Below are 19,655 nucleotides of genomic sequence, written 5' to 3' on the forward strand. Positions count from 1 at the left end.
CTGATCCTGAATCATCTGCTCATCATCTGTTATTCCAGGTTCTGAGGAGTCTCCAGAACCTCTGCCCATCCCTACAGTGCTGCTGGGGTATGACCGAGAGCGAGACTTCTTGGCGTTGTCGCCTCTGGCTTTGCCTTTCTGGGAGAAGCTTCTGCTGGAACCTTATGGAGGACAACGGGATGCGGCGTATGTGGTCCTTTGTCCCAACAGTCCCTCTCTGTTAGCGGCAGCTCGAGCCTTCTTTCAGGAGCTCAGCGCTGTTTACGAGGTAGGAGATCAACAAGCATGAAGTAAAATTGAATGCACTTTAGAGTAGTCAGTGTACAGCTTGTGTAGAAGTAAGTTTACTATCCACTGAAATTCACCAGAGCTGCGGTGCTGGTCTCTGGGATCCTCCTCCACTCCTCCATGGTGACATCACTGGTAGAGCTGGTGACAGCTTATACTCCTTGTCATCTTGGATGGGTGTTTGGACTCCTTATCATGTTGGAAACCTAACATGTGGTCCAGCTTCAAAATGCCACGGTTTCCACTTAATGGACCATAGCTCATCAGTTGCCGACAGCACTCATGCGTACTCGTATCATGACGCTAGCACCACCAAGCCACATAATTATGTTTGTGTTGCAGGCTATTTAGGCGATAATGTTTTTTCTGCTGTGTGGTGATAGTAAATCTATATACAAGCTGTACACAGACTACTCTAAAATATGGTAAGCAAAGCTTATTAAATCGCACCCCTCCATCTGGTACTTTTACAATCAGTAACTGTTACATTTGTTCACTTCCTGCTTTCATAATATATATATATATATTTAATTTTTATTTTATTTTATTTTAGTCAGGTACCGAAATACGAGGTGATATGACCATCCAATGACATAATGGGTACCATAGTAAGTGTCAATATAGTGATATATATAGCACATCATGACTGGTTCAAGACTCTTCATCCTTGTATTTAGCAAACATCAACTGCTTGTATTGTTTCTTGAATTGGCTCATCGTTGTGCATTGTTTGAGGGTCTTACTCAATCCATTCCATAGTTTGATTCCACATACTGAAATGCTATGGCTTTTTAACGTAGTCCTAGCATATAAGTGTTTCAAATGTAGTTCTTCCCTGAGATCATATTTCTCCTCTCTTGTAGAGAAGTATTGGATGACATTTTTAGGTAATTGGTTATTTTTAGCCTTATGCATTATTTTAGCTGTTTGAAAATGAACTATATCAGCAAGTTGAAGTATTTGTGATTTTAGAAATAAGGAGTTAGTATGTTCTCTGTAGGCGGCATTATGAATTATCCTTACTGACCTTTTTTGCAGTACATTTAGCGAGTGAAGATTGCTTTTATAGTTATTAGCCCATATTTCCACACAATAAGTAAGATATGGTAGAACCAGAGCGCAATAAAGAGTGTGGATTGATTTCTGATTGAGAACAAATTTTGCTTTGTTCAATATTGAAATATTTGTGGCCACCTTATGTTGTATATTTTGTAATATGAGGTTTCCAGCTCATATTTTCATAAATATGAATATATTTTCATAAAATATATGTAATTTTCATTTTTATGGTTGCTTAAGAAGATACAGTGTCATAAAAAAACTTGTCACTTTGATGAGGTACTATATATTCCCTAATGAGAGAATGACTTCATTGGTAGACGTGTCGTCTTGGCAAGCATCGTCCTTTGGCCAAGGTGTCCCGGGATGGGATAATGCGTGTGGGGGAGGAGGTGGAGTCCGAAAGACTCGAGGAGCTGGATGTGGGTCAGTGGTTGACCGGTTCCTGGGCTGGAGAGCAGCACACAGACAACCTTAGTAAACTCAAACTCTACGCCTACGCCTGCAAGCGGCAGCTCGGTAAGAACGGAATCCATAAACCATAAACGGCTTCCAACTCCACGCAGGGATCTCACTTTGTCCCTCACTCACCTCCTCAGGTCCTCAGCTGTCAGTCCTGCCCTTAGACAACTCGCTCCTCATCCCACCCAAAGCCCAACCCCCCTCATCGTCAGCCCAACCTGCATCTTCCACGTCCGATGCAGAAGCACCTCCAGGAGTTGTGGCTACAGCAAACACATCAACCCCAACCGGCGCACCTTCAAGTCAGACGGCAGGGGAGATAAACCAAGGAGGGTCTGGTGAATCCAAAGGATCATCTAGCGGCTCAACGGCAGCAGGGAACACTCCAGCAGAAAACCCTGACATGTAAGAACATGCCTACGTCATGTTTCCAATAACGCCTCTTGAACCTTCTCAGGACAGTCCCATCTGCTGCATCTGGTGGGACGCTTCCACTACACCTTTGAACAAATGCATCTCCTTTTTTCCTTCAGCACGGCTGAGCAGTCCCGAATCGGCATCCCGACCAGTGCCGACTCAACGGACAGCCGTACCAACCCCCCAGCTGTAGTGGTTTACATCGTGGATGCTTTCTTCAGCTCTACGGGGGCGAGGAACGAAGGAGGGGAGGAAGAGGATTGTGACGAGGTAGAAGCAGGGAGTGTCTGGCTGCTCGGGCTTCTTCGCTGCTACACAGAGATGCTAAACACCTTACCCGACGCCATAAGACCTGCACTCGTTCTACAGGTAACACGCTAGCAAGGGCCAGACTAGAACTTTGTAGTATCTTCAACGGTTCCTTCTCAATTATACAGGTGGTGCCATGCCAGTATCTCCTGCAGCCTGCTAGTGGAGAAAGCCGTTTGTACCTGCAGCACCTGCGCTCCTTGGCCTTCTCCTGCTACTCCCAATGCAGACGCCTGCTGCCCCAGCACACACACATCAAGTCCCTGACCGGCTTCGGGCCCGTGTCCACCATCACTTCTGTCCTCAAGAGTCCTGATGTAAGTGGAACATCTCCTAATCTCCAAATGTTTTGACGTGTTTTCAAATAACGAAATTGATAAAACTGCTACTTAAACCATCAAAAGGTTGGCTCAAACCATGTTGCCAGGTTGTATGTTAAGTTTAAATATACTTTGGAAAGAACAGGCGGGCCATATTCAAACACCTGGTGGACCGTTTGTGGCCCCCGGGCCGTAGTTTGCTCACCCCTGTTTTTAGGCTTTAGCTGCTTTGACTGATACGATGCAAGTATCGGGTCCATACCAATGGTTAAGTTATGTTACGTGTTTGTTCTTGTAATATTACGAATTATATATTATTATTAAATATTATTATATAAATATAAATATAAATATAAATATAAATATAAATATAAATATAAATATAAATATAAATATAAATATAAATATAAATATATATATATTAAATAGAAATATTATAAACTATTTAAAATAATTATTATAAATGATATATTATTAAAAATGAAAATCCGAAAATCTGAACCTGCGCTCTTTAAAAGTTGCAACATTATTTTTTGGGCTTCATATCTTGTATTTATTATTATTGTTAAATTATCTGATATCCAAACCTTCATTCATTCATTCAAAACTTTCTTGTAAGAACTATTTTTCTTGTAAAAATGATCTGTACCTTACAATTAATATGCATTTTATTGTTAATAAGTCTTGCCATGTTTGTGAAATGTGTCGTCCAGCATCCCAGCCCAGTGCATCTCTACTCTCCCCCCTTCATACTGGGTCCGACCCGGCCCAAGCAGCCAGAACCTGGAGAGATATGGGCAGAAGTCCCTCCCAGATACGACGTTCTCTTTGTGGGCTACTGCCTGTCACATGACCAGCGCTGGATCCTTGTGTCGTGCACTGACCAGCAAGGAGAGCTCCTCGAGACGAGCATCATCAACATTGATGTGCCTAACAGGTTTGTGGAATTGACTTCAACACCAAATGAGCCCTCAGTTGGATTTCTGTTCACATCTTTATTTTCCTCCTGCAGGTCTCGGCGCCCTAAAGTATCTGCTCGAAAGATGGGTCTGCAGAAGCTGTGGGAGTGGTGTATTGGCATCATTCAGATGACCTCGTTACCGTGGAGGATTGTGATTGGTCGATTAGGAAGACTAGGGCACGGTGAGCTTAAAGGTGAGTTACATGGCGTCACACCGTGGCTAAAAGTTGGCTTCCTCGATTATGTAAAGCATGATATCGCCAATAAAATGGCGACCTGGCGATTCTTCTATTCATCTTGCCGTTGTTTCCACAAAGACTGGAGCTCTCTCCTCGGCGAGCACTCGCTGCATTCGATAGGACGCCAGCTGCGGGAGGCCTGTCGCATGTGTGGGATTTCAGCCGCTGACACACCCTCCATCCTCAGTGCCTGCCTGGTCGCCATGGAACCGCAGGGCTCCCTCGTGGTCATGCCTGGTAAGTGTGGCGTACGCGAGTTTCCACCTGATGCATCTCGCATGTCGAGAAGCGCCATTTGATGACGAGGAACCTGGATTTTTTGCTTTCGCCCTCAGATGCCGTGACGATGGGCTCTGTGTTCGGCCGCAGCACCGCCCTCAACCTGCAGACCTCACAGCTCAACACGCCTCAGGATGCCTCGTGTACGCACATCCTCGTCTTCCCAACATCTGCCACAACCCAGCTGGCACCCAGCTCTTACCCCACGGAGGACAATAACGGTATGCAGCTGAGGATTTAGTCAACATTTTATTTTGTTAAAATTTGGTTCAGAAATTTATTAAATTCAATGAATAGAAAATATATATTTTTAAATTTTTGCTGCTTTTTTCAGATAATTTTCCTTAATTTTGGTTTTCAGTCATTTTTAGTTTAGTTGTAATAAAATATCATGCAAATATTTCCATGTAAATATAGTATTACCAACAGATTAGACTCATTGTGTTCCCTCACTTCTGTCAGTGTCTGAATTCCACCACCAGGGGTCATCATTGCTCCAAAATAGAGCTGTTGCAATCAAATATTCCATGTCCTCCCACATTATCCTTAACTTTAAATGTTTTATTCCCCAGATGACATGTTCGACCTGCCTTTCCCGGATGAACTGGAGAACGACATCGGCCATGACATGATGTTGATCACAGGGAACCTTCATCCTTCTCCCAACACCTCCCCTGTGCCGTCGCCGGGCTCTCCATCCGGAATGGGAATAGGGTCGCATTTCCAACACACTAGGGTAAGCCTAGAACCGGTGGAAAATCTAATCTTGTTGCTCCGGAAAACAAATATAGGCCAGTCAGGTTTTTTTTTTTTAAACCTGGAAAAACTGAGTATGAATTAATGAAGCGAGCGTAGTGTATGTTTCATCACAAAGGTATTTAGCCGCATACCTGTCCAGGCGCGGAACAATTTAATCACATGAGTAGCGCATATCTCTGCGGCGAATTTGATGGACATCTGACAATGGCGCGCACACATCACATGACCGCACCACATGACTGAGAGCGGAGGAATTTGGCTGCGAGGCGAATGCAGGGGTGACGTGATGACAGTTGACTTTCCAAAACATCTGACACGGTGATGACAAACCGGGACGAGAGCTTAATCACAAAGTCGAGAGAGAAAAAAGGTGCCTGTAACACCTTGATGGTGTCATGGCTCACCTCGGGGAGAAGATGAAAGTCGATGGGAGGGCAGAGGAAGGCCAGGAAAACGACTACTACTATTTAGTACTCCTAACTTCTTTTTACGATATATAACATTATACACAACATAAGATACCGAAAATGACACTAGTTAATGAGGAAGGAACCACTACTCATTAGCTCCTCGGTATCTACTGTACTTTGGTGTACTATATTGTAAACTGAGACATTTAAAGCTACCATTGACGTGGCTTTCAAGATTAAAAAAAACTAGGAACTGATATTATCTTATGTTCTCTGATTATATCTACTATATTGGAGTGTCTAATATCTGTAATACAGATGTAACGGTGACTATAGGGATGTTATGTCATGTCTAGAGGTCTCTAATCCTGTTAAATCTGAGGTCATAAACGTGTATTCTATGCCGTGAGTACAAAATTAATTACGGGTTTGGAACCGATGAACTGCCATCAACGAGGGATGACTGTATTTGCAAGCGTTTGCAATTCCAGTCCCACATCAGTATATGTGGCAGCCATTTTAGGCCTGGTCAAAATCTCGCACTTAAATATTTTTACTAGTACACTTAGTTCTTTGGGATGCAAAATTTGGAAGTATGCGATTCGAGACTGTGTTCCACATATTGAAGTGTTACCAAATGTTTCCTTGCCCTATTTCGGCCCACAGGTACAAACATTTCCCCCATGCATCAACACAAAATGAACTGCAGAAGCATTAATTTCATGTTTTGACCTTTCCTTATCACGTATCCACAGAGCCAGGGGGAACGCTTGCTCTCCAGGGACAATCCTCCAGAAGAGCTGAAGCAGCAGCCGCTGGCTCTCGGCTACTACGTCTCCACCGCGCAGGCAAACGGACTCCCTCATTGGTTCTGGGCCTCGTGTCCTCAGGCTGAGAACCAGTGTCCTCTCTTCCTTAAGGTAAAGAATGACAGAAAACCTTGAAGAGAGATGATGCACAAACATGACATCTGACTCCCCTTCTTTGCAGGCCTCGCTCCACCACCACATCTCCATGGTGCAGGCGGATGAGCTGGTGGCAGACAAGACGAAGAGGACGCCTCACCCGCTGGATTCGAAGACCACCTCTGATGTGCTGCGGTAAATATAATAATAATAATAATAATAGATTTTATTTGTATAGCGTTTGTCTTCCATGTGCTATTTCAGCTATTACACGTGCTTACATTTCACTATTGTACTGTAATTTCCATGTACAAGTATACGATGCACTTGTATTATTCATTCATTTTCTACCGCATTTCCTCACGAGGGTCGCGGGGCTTGCTGGAGCCTATCCCAGCTGTCTTCGGGCATGAGGCGGGGTACACAATCACAGGGCACATATAGACAAACAACCATTCACACTCACATTCATACCTATGGACAATTTGGAGTCGCCAATTAACCTAGCATGTTTTTGGAATGTGGGAGGAAACCGGAAAACCCGGAGAAAACCCACGCATGCACGGGGAGAACATGCAAACTCCACACAGAGATGGCCGAGGGTGGAATTGAACCCCGGTCTCCTCCGCCGTGCTGCCCCACTTGTATTATCAATATCAATATGTCTTCAAATGTTCTTAGAATAATATGTAAATACATATGAAAACAAGAATGATCTTAATACAGTAATAAGAAAACGTCACCTTTTTTTTCAACTCAGGTTTGTATTGGAGCAGTACAACGCCCTCTCCTGGCTGACCTGCACACCTTCGACGCAGGACCGCCAGTCTTGCCTGCCCGTCCACTTGGCCGTGCTGGTCCAAATGTACAACGCCATCCTCAACATGCTTTAGCCGTGTGCCTACACCACCTCCAACTTCTTCTCCTCCTCCTCCTCCGTCTGGTCACTGGAAAACGGTGGAGACTATTCCTGACGTTGATCCCAAACGTGGAGTGGACTCTCCTGGGCCTGGAATGTAATCAGAGCGACAAGATGCCTCCATGCAAAGCCAGTACACACGAGGTTCCAAAGGCAGTCACGGTGCTTTTCTAAGGGGAGAACTTTGATCACTCAAAGTGATTTCAAAAAGTGGCATTTTTTTTTAACAAAACATCTGCAGAAGACTCTTCCAGAAACTGCATATTGTACAACCAGCAAATCTGCATGCCAACACAAACACATGGCCTTGTTGCGTCAAAGATGTTTGCTTTTTCTTTTTACCTTTTGTACAAAGGAGGAGCTTTTGCACCTCCCCCCCCCCACCCCTCCCCCCTGCCAAAGGTTGTGGACATAAACGGCGGTACACACAAAAAAAAGGCATGCGGTGAGGCATGTTCACAACATTTGCAAAGAGTTCAACCTTATTTTTTAATATTTACAACAATATCATTTAAAATAAGGCCTCCTCCCCAATGTTAATAATTGTTATTTTAATGCAATATTTATACAAATTATATCATATCATGGAATTTGATATCTATATGCTTCTTATTAAATATATATTACCTCTTCTTCCAAACAGGCACTTACTTAATGATAAGGGCACAAGTGGACACAGAATTATCCGTTGTAATTAAAAAAATAGCTATTTTAAATATTCTTTTCGTTTTTGGTTTTATTTAATGAATTTAAATGAAAACAAAATTATGCAGGAGATATTTATAAGCAAATGTTCTGCGTCAGACTGAAAAAAAGGCAATCGAACGAAGATCACGTGGAAATGGAACGTTTCAGAAAATAAATGATGTCAGTGAACGCAACGGCCCGTCCGATTACAATCTCAGCATGTTTTGTATCATACACTCGGCTGTGTTGGAATTTTCAAAAGCTGTACATTTCATCCTTTTTTTTTGCGGTGAGCTTTTATATATATTATATATATTATATAATATATATAATATATAATATATATATACATATACAGTATACTGTGCAAAATTCATTTTACTTCTAGCCAAGAATTGCCAAGTGAGTGTATTGTCACATAAATTGTACAGACAAAAATGCAAGTTTGCAACTTTGTTACATCCGTCATCAGTTTGACTATGGAACAGATACCTGTTACTTTTACACTATTTTTTAAGTAAATTATTAAAAAGACTCTTCAATGTGACCACACTTGACTCGCTGTGCTGCTTTCAAACGCACCTTTACACACACCGCTCGCCTCGTTTTAAAGTCAACATCAAGAATGCTGCACCTCGACTCCAACATCCGGAGGCGACGGTCATACAAAATCAATAGAAACACCCGGATACCAAATAAATGCGTGATTAATTAATTAATTCAAAACGGCCGCACCTCATAAACCACTGCCTTCAAGTTGGACGATTGGCGTTATTAAAAGTTGAAAAGTTGCACCGCTAACGTTCAACTCCAGCAAAACAGGACATGTACTTTTGTGTAAGTACTCCACAGCATTGTTCTTTTAAGGGGGCCGATTATGAATAAATGAGGACGAGAGTCTGTATTCAAACCATCAAGGTCGCACATTTCAATAGAAGGCACTAAAAGTCACTCTGAGGGAGCGGCCATCTTAAAAAAAAAAACCCAGCATAGATGATTGAAGAGTAAAAGCCAGTGAAGGGTCACTTGTCTAATGGCCACTGGAGGAAGTGAACTCTTAAATTGACTGCATTGTGTTGCCTACAAATGCCCAATTAGGCCGTGGACATCCACCTGCAACCAAATGGCGTGTCCAAACCCAGGGAAGGCCAGCATCTGCCTCTAGACACGGCATTAACAACACTAACCGCTACATAATTGGAGGTCAACGGCGTTTTAGCTCCTTTTTTTTTTCTACCCACAACAACATCAAACCATGACAAGGTTGTTGAACAACAAGAAGAGGAAAAGCTTGACGTAAGAGGGCCAGTGGGGTCAACAAAGGGCTCTTTTGTCATGAAAAGACATTAAAAATACATGAATTAAACATTAATGCGCTGGAGTACGTAACATCCAATAGAGTACACTTCCTGGCAACAATATTAGGTGTGGAGGCGTGAAAACAGGCAGAATTAAAATGACCTCAAAGTAAGAAATAAATACATTAAACAATACATTTGGTGAGACATTATTAATATTAAGTTATGTTTGTATATACAAGTGCACAAACTGACAGAGGTAGAGGTAATTAATTTCGCCAATCAAAACCGAGCAACTTCATTGATATGAAATATACAAAAATAACAAACATAGCGGCTGCATGGTGGTCAAGTGGTTAGCGCACAGACCTCACAGCTAGGAGACCAGGGTTCAATTCCATTCTTGCATGTTCTCCCCGTGCATGCGTGAGTTTTCTCCCGGTACTCCGGTTTCCTCCCACATTCCAAAAACATGCTAGGTTAATTGGCGACTCCAAATTGTCCATAGGTATGAATGTGAGTGTGAATGGTTGTTTGTCTATATGTGCCCTGTGATTGGCTGGCCACCAATCCAGGGTGTACCCCGCCTCTCGCCCCAAGACAGCTGGGATAGGCTCCAGCACCCCCTGCGACCCTTGTGAGGATAAGCAGTAGAAAATTAATGAATGAACTAACAAAGATAGCGACGGAGATCTCTACCATTTTGCAATTGCGTCATCACTTTGTTTTGTGTTTTGCGCAAAAAAACCCCATAAAACACAAAAAATACTTTTATGTAACTCCTCACTAATGGATTAGGCTTGAGAGCAATTTTAGTAACATAAAAACGGCCACTAGGTGGCAGAATCGCAAAGTAGAAACACAAACAGGAAGAAGAGCTGTTACATTGCCTTCCATACAAAAAACTACGCATGACTAAAGAATGGAAAAAGGTTGTGATGATTTATAAAACACTACTAACTTTTTGTTGACCTGCTTGTAAACAAGCATTATTGTATATAATAGAATAACTTATAGTATAATTATACCTTATTAATGATTGAAGTATATGGTTAGTTTCATGTCGAGTGTTGCAACCATCCTGTCACTCCAGATGACCCGGCGCCAGAGCTGTCGACCCGTCGGCACGGCTGCAGGGGTGTTGCTGTCTTGACCGGGGCCCCTCCCTCTGAAGTGCAGGCAGCTGGCGGCTGTAGCTTCACACCGGCTCCGAGATGGCGGCAAATAGCAGGCTTTCTCTGAAGTTCAAGGAAAAGAGAGTGAAACACACACACACACACACACACACATTGGACACACTTCTGTCTGTCTGGTGTCTGTCATGGCAGTCGGGGGTGATGCAGGGGTGGGGTGTAAGACGTGGTAGGGCGCGTCTGTGCTGGTTCAACGAGGGTTCAAGGCTTGGGAAGCTGTGGGTGGTACACGTTACAACCAGTATGTTACAATGTGAGAGATGTCGGGGTGAAAGGTCACGCGACTGATTGCCGTCATTTGTTTGGTCATAACACGTAACAGAACATGCAAATGACAGACTGAACTATTTTCGCATGCGGTACTTTAAACCTTGCTTCATTATCGTAGCATTCCTTTCATGATAAACTTTTAATTAACCTGATAATAGGTGTTTACGCCAAAACTAGTAATTATAGTCCAATTACAAATAATTTGATATTCTTCATCTCAACTAGCCATCAAGGCTAAACCAACTCAGACTGAGTCACGGTTTTGTTATTTACCTTTTCACTGTGAAATAACATGTTTGAGACTCTTGGCCTGCATTATATTCCACAACATGAAAAAGGCTTTTGGCAACTGCTAAGCCGACATGCTAACCACCGCGCGGCCATACAAAACATCAATCGCAAATTCACCCATTTTGTATTTCAAAACATATAAACAAATATACGCTAGCCCTTGTTGAACCCGAACCCTACAACCCCCCAAAACTGCCAAGTGACTTTTGGCACTACCATCTTACCACTGCCATTGTCACTGTCTATTTCTTGGACAGCAAACCATGCTTCTCTCAGACAGTAGAAACACAGCAGACCAGATCCCAGGGACCGCCTACAAACGTTTGAACCCAAAAGAAACAATACATAATCATTCAATAATTGCACTTCAGTAAAATGCATTAGTTTGTGAGTGATGTTTTGTACTTGTGAATCAACAAGTTTGAGTAAAACATATTTGACCATGATTTTAACTCCATTGTCAACTTTTGAAGCATTACTTTCAAAGCTAAGGCCCACAAATTCAAAGACATTACTGACATCTAAAGACCAGTGTAGAATACAACGTATCATGTCTTTGAATGCCTCTTCTGAATGCATTAGATTTGTGTTACGGTTAATTTTGACATTTTAATGCTTGACAATGCTAATAACGTTGTTGTCTTGGAGGGTTGGAGAGATTGAGCTGTCGTTTGGATTGTGTCAAATATAAACATGGAACAAGATGCAAGAAAGCCGACGCTAAAATTAATTTGTCGTTGTTCCACTTTAGTGCCGACTTATGTAATGGCACCTGCAGTCACACACACACACACACACACACACACACACATACACAACCATTGCTCATATGTCAAAATAGCTCTTTGCCTGTTATTTGACATGTTTGGTGTGCTTGTGAGCACGAAAGCCCAAACGAAAAAAAAAGACAAGCGATAAAACTGTGTGTGTGTGCGCGCGCGCGTGGCCTCTTGCTCACAAAGAAGTCTTGATGAGCGCAAAAAGCAGTTTAAAGGAGAGTCATGTAAGGACATGTTGAACAGCCGGCTCCACCACCATCATCAAATGCCAGATGAGAGATAAAGAGCGATGCTGATCCCTGCAGCACACTTCTCAGGACGCCACACCAACATGCGAGAAAGCATCTCCTCATGCTCCTGCTGGCACTTCAGGTTGTTATTTTTTCAACTTGCTTTGGATGTCGTTTTTTTTGTTTTTTTTTCAACTTGTTTCTAATTCTCTTTTCTGATCAAAAAAACAAGGGAAACCTCACACACACTCAACAGGGGCCCCAGAAGCATCCAAAAATGCCATAAAAGGCCAAAGTTTGAGGGAGGTGATTTTTGACAAAAAACGTAAAGGATTAGTATGTTGTTTTTTCATTTTTTTCAAGAAGTTTTTAAAGCACTTTTCTGTCAAAAATAAAAGTGTAAACCTCACACACGCTCAACAGGGGACCCAGAAGCATCCAAAAATGGCATAAAATGCCAGATTTTGAATTTGGTGATTTTTGAAAAAAACATAAGGGGATAGTATGTCGTTTTTTTCATTTTTTTCAACTTGCTTTTAAAGCACTTTTCTGTCAAAAATAAAAGTGTAAACCTCACACACGCTCAACAGGGGACCCAGAAGCATCCAAAAATGGCATAAAATGCCAGATTTTGAATTTGGTGATTTTTGGAAAAAAAAGTAAGGGTATGTCGTTTTTTTCATTTTTTTCAACATGCTTTTAAAGCACTTTTCTGTCAAAAATAAAAGTGTAAACCTCACACACGCTAAACAGGGGACCCAGAAGCATCCAAAAATGGCATAAAATGCCAGATTTTGAATTTGGTGATTTTTGAAAAAAACGTAAGGGTAAGGTATGTCGTTTTTTTTTTCCATTTTTTCAGCTTGCTAAAAATGCACTTTTCTGCGCTAAAATCAACTGGAAACCTCTCACACACTCATCGAAGGTCCCAGAAGGACCCCAAAATGGCATGAAATGCCACGTTGTAGAGGTGTCGATTTTTGAAAAAAAAAATGTTTTTTGTCATTTTTTCATCTTACTGAAAATGCACTTTTCTGCGCCAAAATCAACTGGAAACCTCTCACACACGCATCAGGGGTCCCAGAAGGACCCCAAAATGGCATAAAATGCCACTTTGTAGAGGTGTCGATTTTTGAGAAAAAGGTAAGGGTTAGCCTTATGCTTTTTTTCATTTTTTCAACTTGCTGAAAATGCACTTTTCTGCGCAAAAATCAACTGGAAACCTCTCACACACTCATCGGGGGTCCCAGAAGGACCCCAAAATGACATGAAATGCCACTTTGTACGGGTGTCGATTTTTGAAAAAAAACTTGCTGAAAATGCACTTTACTGCGCCGAAATCAACTGGAAACCTCTCACACACTCATCGGGGGTCCCAGAAGGATCCAAAAAGGGCATAAAATGCCACTTTGTAGAGGTGTCGATTTTTGAAAAAAAGGTAAAAGGTTAGCCTTATGTTTTTTGTCATTTTTTCAACTTGCTAAAAATGCACTTTTCTGCGCCAAAATCAACTGGAAACCTCTCACACACTCATCCGGGGTCCCAGAAGGACCCCAAAATGACATGAAATGCCACTTTGTATGGGTGTCGATTTTTGAAAAAAAACTTGCTGAAAATGCACTTTACTGCGCAAAAATCAACTGGAAACCTCTCACACGCATCAGGGGTCCCCCAGAAGGACCCCAAAATGGCATAAAATGCCACTTTGTAGAGGTGTCGATTTTTGAAAAAAAGGTAAGGGGTTAGCCTTATGTTTTTTTTCATTTTTTCAACTTGCTGAAAATGCACTTTTCTGCGCTAAAATCAACTGGAAACCTCTCACACACTCATCGAAGGTCCCAGAAGGACCCCAAAATGGCATGAAATGCCACGTTGTAGAGGTGTCGATTTTTGAAAAAAAAAATGTTTTTTGTCATTTTTTCATCTTACTGAAAATGCACTTTTCTGCGCCAAAATCAACTGGAAACCTCTCACACACGCATCAGGGGTCCCAGAAGGACCCCAAAATGGCATAAAATGCCACTTTGTAGAGGTGTCGATTTTTGAGAAAAAGGTAAGGGTTAGCCTTATGCTTTTTTTCATTTTTTCAACTTGCTGAAAATGCACTTTTCTGCGCAAAAATCAACTGGAAACCTCTCACACACTCATCGGGGGTCCCAGAAGGACCCCAAAATGACATGAAATGCCACTTTGTACGGGTGTCGATTTTTGAAAAAAAACTTGCTGAAAATGCACTTTACTGCGCCGAAATCAACTGGAAACCTCTCACACACTCATCGGGGGTCCCAGAAGGATCCAAAAAGGGCATAAAATGCCACTTTGTAGAGGTGTCGATTTTTGAAAAAAAGGTAAAAGGTTAGCCTTATGTTTTTTGTCATTTTTTCAACTTGCTGAAAATGCACTTTTCTGCGCCAAAATCAACTGGAAACCTCTCACACACTCATCCGGGGTCCCAGAAGGACCCCAAAATGACATGAAATGCCACTTTGTACGGGTGTCGATTTTTGAAAAAAAACTTGCTGAAAATGCACTTTACTGCGCAAAAATCAACTGGAAACCTCTCACACGCATCAGGGGTCCCCCAGAAGGACCCCAAAATGGCATAAAATGCCACTTTGTAGAGGTGTCGATTTTTGAAAAAAAGGTAAGGGGTTAGCCTTATGTTTTTTTTCATTTTTTCAACTTGCTGAAAATGCACTTTTCTGCGCTAAAATCAACTGGAAACCTCTCACACACTCATCGAAGGTCCCAGAAGGACCCCAAAATGGCATGAAATGCCACGTTGTAGAGGTGTCGATTTTTGAAAAAAAAAATGTTTTTTGTCATTTTTTCATCTTACTGAAAATGCACTTTTCTGCGCCAAAATCAACTGGAAACCTCTCACACACGCATCAGGGGTCCCAGAAGGACCCCAAAATGGCATAAAATGCCACTTTGTAGAGGTGTCGATTTTTGAGAAAAAGGTAAGGGTTAGCCTTATGCTTTTTTTCATTTTTTCAACTTGCTGAAAATGCACTTTTCTGCGCAAAAATCAACTGGAAACCTCTCACACACTCATCGGGGGTCCCAGAAGGACCCCAAAATGACATGAAATGCCACTTTGTAAGGGTGTCGATTTTTGAAAAAAAACTTGCTGAAAATGCACTTTACTGCGCCGAAATCAACTGGAAACCTCTCACACACTCATCGGGGGTCCCAGAAGGATCCAAAAAGGGCATAAAATGCCACTTTGTAGAGGTGTCGATTTTTGAAAAAAAGGTAAAAGGTTAGCCTTATGTTTTTTGTCATTTTTTCAACTTGCTGAAAATGCACTTTTCTGCGCCAAAATCAACTGGAAACCTCTCACACACTCATCCGGGGTCCCAGAAGGACCCAAAAATGGCATAAAATGCCACTTTGTAGGGGTGTCGATTTTTGAAAAAAAAAAAAAAAAGTTTTTTGTCATTTTTTCAACTTACTGAAAATGCACTTTTCTGCGCAAAAATCAACTGGAAACCTCTCACACGCATCAGGGGTCCCCCAGAAGGACCCCAAAATGGCATAAAATGCCACTTTGTAGAGGTGTCGATTTTTGAAAAAAAGGTAAGGGGTTAGCATTATGTTTTTTTTCATTTTTTCAACTTGCTGAAAATGCACTTTTCTGCGCAAAAATCAACTGGAAACCTCTCACACACTCATCGGGGGTCCCAGAAGGACCCCAAAATGACATGAAATGCCACTTTGTACGGGTGTCGATTTTTGAAAAAAAGGTAAGGGTTAGCCTTATGTTTTTTTTTCATTTTTTCAACTTGCTGAAAATGCACTTTTCTGCGCAAAAATCAACTGGAAACCTCTCACACACTCATCGGGGGTCCCAGAAGGACCCCAAAATGACATGAAATGCCACTTTGTACGGGTGTCGATTTTTGAAAAAAAACTTGCTGAAAATGCACTTTACTGCGCCAAAATCAACTGGAAACCTTTCACACACTCATCGGGGGTCCCAGAAGGATCCAAAAAGGGCATAAAATGCCACTTTGTAGAGGTGTCGATTTTTGAAAAAAAGGTAAAAGGTTAGCCTTATTTTTTTGTCATTTTTTCAACTTGCTGAAAATGCACTTTTCTGCGCCAAAATCAACTGGAAACCTCTCACATACTCATCCGGGGTCCCAGAAGGACCCAAAAATGGCATAAAATGCCACTTTGCAGAGGTGTCGATTTTTGAAAAAAAGGTAAAAGGTTAGCCTTACGTTTTTTTTCATTTTTTCAACTTGCTGAAAATGCACTTTTCTGCGCAAAAATCAACTGGAAACCTCTCACACGCTCATCGAAGGTCCCAGAAGGACCCCAAAATGGCATGAAATGCCACGTTGTAGAGGTGTCGATTTTTGAAAAAAAAAAAAAAAAAAAGTTTTTTGTCATTTTTTCAACTTACTGAAAATGCACTTTTCTGCGCAAAAATCAACTAGAAACCTCTCACACGCATCAGGGGTCCCCCAGAAGGACCCCAAAATGGCATAAAATGCCACTTTGTAGAGGTGTCGATTTTTGAAAAAAAGGTAAGGGGTTAGCCTTATGTTTTTTTTCATTTTTTCAACTTGCTGAAAATGCACTTTTCTGCGCTAAAATCAACTGGAAACCTCTCACACACGCATCAGGGGTCCCAGAAGGACCCCAAAATGGCATAAAATGCCACTTTGTAGAGTTGTCGATTTTTGAAAAAAAGGTAAGGGGTTAGCCGTAGGTTTTTTTGTCATTTTTTCAACTTGCTGAAAATGCACTTTTCTGCGCAAAAATCAACTGCAAACCTCTCACACACTCATCGGGGGTCCCAAAAGGACCCCAAAATGACATGAAATGCCACTTTGTACGGGTGTCGATTTTTGAAAAAAAGGTAAGCCTTATGTTTTTTTTCCATTTTTTCAACTTGCTGAAAATGCACTTTTCTGCGCTAAAATCAACTGGAAACCTCTCACACACGCATCGGGGGTCCCAGAAGGACCCCAAAATGGCATAAAATGCCACTTTGTAGAGGTGTCGATTTTTGAAAAAAAGGTAAGGGGTTAGCCTTACGTTTTTTTTCATTTTTTAAACTTGCTGAAAATGCACTTTTCTGCGAAAAAATCAACTGGAAACTTCTCACACGCTCATCGAAGGTCCCAGAAGGACCCCAAAATGGCATGAAATGCCACGTTGTAGAGCTGTTCATTTTTGAAAAAAAAAAATGTTTTTTGTCATTTTTTCAACTTACTGAAAATGCACTTTTCTGCGCAAAAATCAACTGGAAACCTCTCACACGCATCAGGGGTCCCCCAGAAGGACCCCAAAATGGCATAAAATGCCACTTTGTAGAGGTGTCCATTTTTGAAAAAAAGGTAAGGGGTTAGCCTTATGTTTTTTTTCATTTTTTCAACTTGCTGAAAATGCACTTTTCTGCGCCAAAATCAACTGGAAACCTCTCACATACTCATCCGGGGTCCCAGAAGGACCCAAAAATGGCATAAAATGCCACTTTGTAGAGGTGTCGATTTTTGAAAAAAAGGTAAAAGGTTAGCCTTACGTTTTTTTTCATTTTTTCAACTTGCTGAAAATGCACTTTTCTGCGCAAAAATCAACTGGAAACCTCTCACACGCTCATCGAAGGTCCCAGAAGGACCCCAAAATGGCATGAAATGCCACGTTGTAGAGGTGTCGATTTTTGAAAAAAAAAAAAAAAGGTTTTTGTCATTTTTTCAACTTACTGAAAATGCACTTTTCTGCGCAAAAATCAACTGGAAACCTCTCACACGCATCAGGGGTCCCCCAGAAGGACCCCAAAATGGCATAAAATGCCAGTTTGTAGAGGTGTCGATTTTTGAAAAAAAGGTAAGGGGTTGGCCTTATGTTTTTTTTCATTTTTTCAACTTGCTGAAAATGCACTTTTCTGCGCTAAAATCAACTGGAAACCTCTCACACACGCATCAGGGGTCCCAGAAGGACCCCAAACTGGCATAAAATGCCACTTTGTACGGGTGTCGATTTTTGAAAAAAAGGTAAGGGGTTAGCCTTATGTTTTTTTTTCACTTTTTCAACTTGCTGAAAATGCACTTTTCTGTGCTAAAATCAACTTGAAACCTCTCACACACGCATCAGGGGTCCCAGAAGGACCCAAAAATGGCATAAAATGCCACTTTGTAGAGGTGTCGATTTTTGAAAAAAGGTATGTTTATGTTTTTTATGTTTTTATGTTTTTTTTCCATTTTTTCAAGTTGCTGAAAATGCACTTTTCTGCGCTAAAATCAACTAGAAACCTCTCACACACGCATCAGGGGTCCCAGAAGGACCCCAAAATGGCATAAAATGCCACTTTGTAGAGGTGTTAATTTTTGAAAAAAAAGGTAAGGGGTTAGCCTTACGTTTTTTTTCCATTTTTTCAACTTGCTGAAAATGCACTTTTCTGCGCTAAAATCAACTGGAAACCTCTCACACACGCATCAGGGGTCCCAGAAGGACCCGAAAATGGCATAAAATGCCACTTTGTAGAGGTGTTAATTTTTGAAAAAAAGGTAAGGGGTTAGCCTTACGTTTTTTTTCATTTTTTCAACTTGCTGAAAATGCACTTTTCTGCGCTAAAATCAACTGGAAACCTCTCACACACGCATCAGGGGTCCCAGAAGGACCCCAAAATGGCATAAAATGCCACTTTGTAGAGTTGTCGATTTTTGAAAAAAAGGTAAGGGGTTAGCCGTAGGTTTTTTTGTCATTTTTTCAACTTGCTGAAAATGCACTTTTCTGCGCAAAAATCAACTGCAAACCTCTCACACACTCATCGGGGGTCCCAGAAGGACCCCAAAATGACATGAAATGCCACTTTGTACGGGTGTCGATTTTTGAAAAAAAGGTAAGCCTTATGTTTTTTTTCCATTTTTTCAACTTGCTGAAAATGCACTTTTCTGCGCTAAAATCAACTGGAAACCTCTCACACACGCATCGGGGGTCCCAGAAGGACCCCAAAATGGCATAAAATGCCACTTTGTAGAGGTGTCGATTTTTGAAAAAAAGGTAAGGGGTTAGCCTTACGTTTTTTTTCATTTTTTAAACTTGCTGAAAATGCACTTTTCTGCGCAAAAATCAACTGGAAACCTCTCACACGCTCATCGAAGGTCCCAGAAGGACCCCAAAATGGCATGAAATGCCACGTTGTAGAGCTGTTCATTTTTGAAAAAAAAAAACAATGTTTTTTGTCATTTTTTCAACTTACTGAAAATGCACTTTTCTGCGCAAAAATCAACTGGAAACCTCTCACACGCATCAGGGGTCCCCCAGAAGGACCCCAAAATGGCATAAAATGCCACTTTGTAGAGGTGTCCATTTTTGAAAAAAAGGTAAGGGGTTAGCCTTACGTTTTTTTTCATTTTTTCAACTTGCTGAAAATGCACTTTTCTGCGCAAAAATCAACTGGAAACCTCTCACACTCATCGGGGGTCCCACAAGGACCCCAAAATGACATGAAATTCCACTTTGTATGCGTGTCGATTTTTGAAAAAAAGGTAAGGGGTTAGTCTTAGGTTTTTTTTTATTTTTTCAACTTGCTGAAAATGCACTTTACTGCGCCAAAATCA

At 41.5% G+C, this 19,655-nt stretch overlaps 2 protein-coding genes across 5 annotated transcripts in view; one reads left to right on the plus strand and one right to left on the minus strand.

The window, feature by feature from the left end:
* LOC131114605 (mediator of RNA polymerase II transcription subunit 13-like) overlaps positions 1-8,359 on the plus strand; it is a 78,050-nt gene extending 69,691 nt beyond the window's left edge. For both annotated transcript variants that reach the window (XM_058064331.1, XM_058064332.1), the window contains exons 19-31: positions 39-268; positions 1,668-1,866; positions 1,947-2,214; positions 2,343-2,595; positions 2,664-2,852; positions 3,569-3,792; positions 3,868-4,010; positions 4,134-4,292; positions 4,391-4,555; positions 4,907-5,070; positions 6,259-6,423; positions 6,494-6,603; positions 7,169-8,359. In XM_058064331.1, coding sequence (XP_057920314.1) covers positions 39-268; positions 1,668-1,866; positions 1,947-2,214; positions 2,343-2,595; positions 2,664-2,852; positions 3,569-3,792; positions 3,868-4,010; positions 4,134-4,292; positions 4,391-4,555; positions 4,907-5,070; positions 6,259-6,423; positions 6,494-6,603; positions 7,169-7,301 — 2,402 coding nt within the window. In that variant the 3' untranslated portion in view covers positions 7,302-8,359. The remainder of the gene's footprint in view (positions 1-38; positions 269-1,667; positions 1,867-1,946; positions 2,215-2,342; positions 2,596-2,663; positions 2,853-3,568; positions 3,793-3,867; positions 4,011-4,133; positions 4,293-4,390; positions 4,556-4,906; positions 5,071-6,258; positions 6,424-6,493; positions 6,604-7,168) is intronic.
* LOC131114699 (uncharacterized) overlaps positions 3,439-19,655 on the minus strand; it is a 234,994-nt gene continuing 218,777 nt past the window's right edge. The window contains exons 6-9 of one of the 3 annotated variants that reach the window (XR_009122023.1): positions 11,291-11,379; positions 10,341-10,550; positions 7,152-7,417; positions 3,439-6,598 (exon numbers count right to left, since the gene is read on the minus strand). Coding sequence is in view for 1 of the 3 variants with exons in the window: in XM_058064339.1 (XP_057920322.1) it covers positions 10,345-10,550 (206 nt within the window). In the remaining 2 variants the exon portion in view is untranslated. The remainder of the gene's footprint in view (positions 6,599-7,151; positions 7,418-10,340; positions 10,551-11,290; positions 11,380-19,655) is intronic. The other 2 variants (XR_009122017.1, XM_058064339.1) reach the window with 2 other exon arrangements.

This window comes from Doryrhamphus excisus, chromosome 2 (genome assembly GCF_030265055.1).
Source record: "Doryrhamphus excisus isolate RoL2022-K1 chromosome 2, RoL_Dexc_1.0, whole genome shotgun sequence".
In the NCBI taxonomy this organism is placed as follows: Eukaryota; Metazoa; Chordata; class Actinopteri; order Syngnathiformes; family Syngnathidae; genus Doryrhamphus; species Doryrhamphus excisus.